Here is a 5784-nt window from a genome sequence, read left to right on the forward strand (position 1 = left end):
TATGACTAAAAAAATGTGATTTGTTGGCAAGAGTTACAAAGAGAATCAAGACTCTCATCTATTCCTGTTGCAAGTCTAAAATGGTACAGATGCTTTGGAAAATATTTGAGCAATTCCTCAGAAAGTTAAACACAGAATTACCATGTGACCCAGTTATTCCACTCCTTGGTTGATACCCAAGAGAATGGAAAACACATGTCCATATTAAAAATGTGTATATAAACCGGGACCACAGTACTACTCATTATAGCCAATTGATAAATAAACTAAGGTATGCCCAAACAATGGAATATTATTTGACCATACAAAAGAATGAAGATGCAGTCAATAACATAGTTGTATCTTAAAAAAAAGAGAAGAAATTAAATAAAAGAAGCCAGAGACAAAAATAAATGTATTATTTATTTCCATTATGTGAAATGCCCAGAGTCAGCACATCAATACAGATTGCAAGGTATTTATGGGAGAGGGAAATGATAATTGGATGCTAATAGATAAGAGTGTTTCATTTGGGGGTGATAAAAATATTCTAGAATCAGTTGGTGAAGATGAATACACAACTCTGAGATGTTTTATGGTATATGAATTATATCTCAATAAAGTTGTTATTGAAAAAATAAAGAAAAGAATGACAGTAGGGAAGAGAAAGCCTGGGCAACAGCATCCCCAAGGAATGTGAAAGAAATAGGAGACAAGAAAGCACTTTTACTAAAAGTTACCTTTTAGGGCATAGAGAGCTTTATTTTATTTTATTTTTGCAATTACAAAAAAAGATGACTGAGAAGAATCTTAGAGAACCTCGTCTATAAATATAGCATGAGGGAATTAAAAATGAGATTTCTCAACAATACAAGTTGGACTAACAGCTTTCACATCTCTTTTGGGTGGACTTAAACAGGGCTTAGAGCAGGACACTTTGTGGGATCCCTTCCTGAAATGAGAGAGGAAGGACTTAGATGGCCTTTCATGGTCCTTGCTCTTTTTTTTGTTCTTTTGGAAAACTCGAAAGCCTTAGCATTTAACATCATTCATTGTCTCCTCTTTAATTTGGTGAAATAGGAGACATTTCTGTTTCTTGACAAGTTTTATTTAGTTTCTATATACAGTCATAAACTCACAGCCCTCTCAAGATTTTACAAGTCTTTCCCTCTAAATATTAACTTTTTATTTAAAAAAGAAAACTTGAATCTGCACATAAAACTATAATTTCAATTATTTGGGATGGATATATATAAAGAGACAAATTCTGGTTAGGTGTGGCTAATTTGAGAGTAGTGGTGCAAATGGTTAAGCGAGCCGTAAGTTGGAGATCTGCGTCCACCCTATATGCCTTTGTTAGAAGGTCTGAGGCTCTACTTTTGAAAAGTCAGCTATTAAGAGTCTTATGGGACATAGGTCTACTCTCACACATTTGGGGTCGCCAGAAGTCAGGATTGACTAGACAACAATGTTTATTTGTTTTTATAGCTAGCTCTACGCATGTGACTAAGAGACTAAATAGAATGTGCTTGGCCTGGTAAATCGTTTTTAGTTCTGTAAAGCTTCCAATTTAGTGAGGGGGAAAATATTACCCTCACCAATATTTACCCAGGACAGAAGCAAGTCTTCTCAGCCCTGCCGAGTGTACCATCTCGGGTTACACTCGGCATCATCATTCCCACTCTTTTTCCTGGGCCCCACTTCCCAAGAAAATAAACCTGAGACAGAGTTTGAACAATGAAGCTTCTTCTTGGCCTTGACAACTGGATCACATTGGAGCGTGTAAGTCTTCTAGTCTCTGGTTAATCTCTGAGACGGCTTTGTTTTATAGCAAAGTCTGTCAGGATTGACGCTCTTTGAAATCAAACACATCCAATAATATCATATTCCTCCACTGAGTAAAAGCAGAGAGTCTGTGATTAGTAATACAAATCTCCAAGACCAACATCCTCAAATTCTTTTAGCCCAGCGGTATCTTTCCTAACTCAATCTAGGACCAGATGCTGTGATAATTTTATTGGTTGAGAACATTGGCGGAAGGGAGCTGCTCAGCCAGACCTGAAGTGCTCACCTCCACCCGAGGAGGCCCCGCCCCTCCCTGCTAAGCAAGAGCATGGTCAAACTGTCCTTTCTCCAGGCCTTCCAGCCCATCAGCCCAGGTCGAGGTCGGCATGCTCCGATATGGGTCCAGAAGTATCCGGAAGCACCTGACGATGAGGATGCCCAAGAAAATAAACAACAAAATGACAAAAACAAACGTGGTTTTCTGCTCCAGCGACATACTAAAATCAGATGACGCATTCCCAAGGGGCAGCAGGGGTGAAGGGGCGGGCTGTCCTCCATCCATCGTCTGTGGAAACCAGAGCGCAGGAGCTTCCAGCTTCCTTTTCTTCCATCATCACTTTGCTGGGGTCATGGTGACTGCACCTGGGAGACGCTGAGCTGCCTGCAGGACAAATGAAAGGCAAAAAGGAACAAGGAAAACACGGCAATCGGATCTTCTAGGTCTATTGTCAACCAGCTTTCCTCTCACCAGAGAGTGTGAGTCTGTATCATTATGGGGCATGCTATTTTACTCGTGCATCAGATCACTGGACTGCCCTCGGAGTAGCTGCCGACCCTGGGAGAGGAGGACTGGGAATGGACCCCTACGACCCCAAACTAAAAGGCAAACTCACTGCCCTCCAGTCATTTCCAACTCATAGCAAGCTCGTAGCACAGAGCTGAACTGCCCCTATGGGTTTCCAAGGCTGTACATCTTTACAAGAGTAGAAAACCTCCTTTTTCTCTCACTGAGAGACTAGTGGTTTTGAACTGCTGACTTTAAGGTCAGCAGTCCAGAGTAGTGCACTGTGCCACCAGGGCTCCTCTAAGCATATTACAGAAGGGGAGAAATGTACACAAGAATGCTGACTTGACTCCACAACTCAGCCTCCTCTCCCAAGTCCCTTTCCACTTGCTTCCAACATTATTACTCTCCCTTCGTTTCTACAATGGCTAACACCCTATGTGAACGAGCCACGTACCGAGTGAGGCTAAAATATACTGCGTGGATTTGTCACTTGACCACAGCTCTGTGAAGGCAGAGTTCTCTATGCATAAATAAAACAAGAAGTGCCGCTTCACTTGAAGCATCACGAAGACAGCTGCCTTTCCTTTCTTCTGCCGGACGCAGGAGAGAACGGCAATGTCTCTGATTCCCAAGCTGTCACCCGACTGCTGCTTGCCTTCCTTTGTCAGGAAACAACACAAGTCAGGCTCTAAAATTGACCTTGGAACAGAGCCGAGAGAACCAACTCTTGGAAAGGGAGTTGGTTGACTGCAATTTTGGGGGAAAGGACCATTTTATTTATAGCAGCTTCCTTCTGTTGCAGGCCGCTTGATATTGGGGAAGAGACAGACAGGTTATCAGTATTTCCATTTTCCTGGTAGAAAAATAAGTGGACATTTATGGAGATTATAGCTAGTCTTTAAAAGCAATGTGAAGGCTACTAAAAGGTTCAGATAAGAGCCTCGATCCATTTGGATGGAAGTGTGTAAAGCAAATGAGTGATGGTAGGCATGGCTTTCTTGAAAATGTTCTGGCTTGCATTTACAGAGAACCTCTTTATAAGACAAATTCCCTCCCGGAAGAGTCAGCTATGGACATGAACACAGATCCCAGAGAAACGGCTTTCTACAACAATAAGAAGCGAAATAAAAATAACTAAGAAATGATGACGTAGAACATTAATATAATATTTCTTCAGTTAAAGCATAATCATTGCCTTCAAGCACAACGTTAGTAATTATAATAACAGCTTGCCTGTCTGTTGGCATTTCCAAGTTTACAAAAACACAATAGTAAAAAAAAAATTTCTAAAGCAAAGTACGTCCAATAGCTGGGGGTGGGGTGGGTCTGATAGGACTCACCCATTTGTGGGGAAAGATCTTGTTTTGCAGCTCCGTGACCCTGAACTTTCAGTTGCAGTAGATTTATTTGTGGTGTATGCAAGTCTTTGATTCTGATAAGGATAAAATTTGACTATATTTTTAAAAAGAACATAAGCTACTTAGGAATATCAAAGTTGTTAATGCATTGGGTTTGGTTTTAATTACTTTGCAAGCCATAAGGAGCTCTGGTGGTGCCTCGGTTAAAGTGCTTGACTTCTAACCAGAAGTTCAGCAGTGTGAAAGCCACCCGACACGCCTGGGGACAATATGTGGCAGTCTGCTTCTGGAAAGATTTACTATCTTTGAAATGCCATCGGCAGTTCAACTTTGTCCTATAAACCAAAAAGCCAAACTCACTGCCATTGAGTCAACTAATTCATTACAAGCCCCTGTGCGGTTCTGAGACTGTAACTGTTTACGGAAGTAGAAAACCCAGTCTTTCTCCCATGAAGCTGCCGGTGGTTTCAAACTGCCAACCATGTGGATTGCAGCCCAACTCATAGCCATCAGGTCTCCTTCTCTGTCACCATCAAGTCTCCTTCTCTGTCCAAAAGGGTCTTTGTATATCAGAATCAACTGAGTGGCAATAGTTTTTACAGCCTCAGTTGTTAATTCCCACTGGGGTAGTTGGAGTGGGTGGGGATCAGAGAGAGCAAGAAAAAAGGGTGACCACTTTCCAATGCTTGGTTCTTCAGACTAGAGCCATTTATGTCCAGTAAAACCACCCACATTGGACTGAGAGAAGATTGTCCCCGTAATACTATCTAGTATAAAACTCTGCAAGCTCTGGGTCAAACACAGCCATCTGAGGACAGAGAGAGGGATGCCTCAGCCATGCCTGACCTGTCCCCTGGTCTTTTCATGTCCCACTGAATAGTCCTTCACTTTGTGTCTGCTCGCTCTACTGGCTTAACTCATTCCAGAATCTCATGTCCTCCGGGGCCTGGAGCCTTTTGATCTTTGTCTATTCTCAATACAGCTGAGGTGGGCAGGCATTTTCAGAAAGAACGCTGTGAAAACGCTATATAACCCCAAAGGAAATATAGAAAAAGCAAAGTGAACAAGCTCTAAGTTTACAAAATAAGAATTTCTCAATCTGTGAGGTCCAATAAAAAACCAACAAAACTGGGTCTAGAACCTTACGGGCTTGTGTGAATGGTTCTGTAACCACAAGCAACTGGCCAGTCCAACAGAGGCTTTTCCAGGCCCTTCCTTCCACCACTGGTCTCCACAGATGACAGTTGGCTTCATATCCACAAGGTATCACCCCCTCCAGCATTTTCCTCCAAACAAGGCACACTGCCAAGTTCATTTTTCCAAGTCCAACATCTCCCTAGGCCTCTCCCATGCCACTCATGTTTTAGAGCTACCACACCGCTCATCCATGTAGGGGCTGCCATGACAGGCAGCCATTCCCAGAAGTCACAGCAACTTACCAAGTCATCGAATTCAGATGACCACCACATCTCCCTCTTCAGCTCCTCTGTCCATCACTCTGGGTGCCTGGCTTCTCCACTGGGAAAGCAGCTATTAGAATGATTTAAAAATTAGCTTCAGTTGGTAGTTGTACCAGCCCAGGCTGATTAAAAGGCAAGACGCAATGATGTGGTTAACATGCTCTCCTGCTTGATTATGTGTTTCGAAAAGTCTACTAACCCACAAAAATATATTCTCCATAATCATCACCCCTCCCCTTCCAGATACACGGAAGTGATGAGAAACTATGGGTGAAAGCAAATGAAAACCCGACAGGATTGGTGAATTGTATATCATGGTGCCAACTTCCAATTAAAATAACTTGGTTGGGTCATATCATCAAAGGTTCCTATTAAATTGCAATATTTGACCAAGGAAAATGATACATAAAACTAT

General features: G+C 42.2%; 1 protein-coding gene across 5 annotated transcripts in view; it reads right to left on the minus strand.

Moving 5' to 3' along the window:
* Positions 1–385: 385 nt before the first annotated feature.
* CTXN3 (cortexin 3) overlaps positions 386–5784 on the minus strand; it is an 11390-nt gene continuing 5991 nt past the window's right edge. For 3 of the 5 annotated variants that reach the window (XM_045285164.1, XM_045285165.1, XM_045285166.1), the window contains exons 2-4: positions 5349–5439; positions 3892–3983; positions 386–2425 (exon numbers count right to left, since the gene is read on the minus strand). In XM_045285164.1, the coding sequence (XP_045141099.1) occupies positions 2081–2326 (246 nt within the window). In that variant the 5' untranslated portion in view covers positions 2327–2425; positions 3892–3983; positions 5349–5439 and the 3' untranslated portion in view covers positions 386–2080. The other 2 variants (XM_045285167.1, XM_045285168.1) reach the window with 2 other exon arrangements.

The sequence above is a fragment of the Echinops telfairi genome, unplaced genomic scaffold (genome assembly GCF_000313985.2).
Source record: "Echinops telfairi isolate 266 unplaced genomic scaffold, ASM31398v2 ScPeMD7_7469;HRSCAF=8507_1, whole genome shotgun sequence".
Lineage (NCBI taxonomy): Eukaryota > Metazoa > Chordata > Mammalia > Afrosoricida > Tenrecidae > Echinops > Echinops telfairi.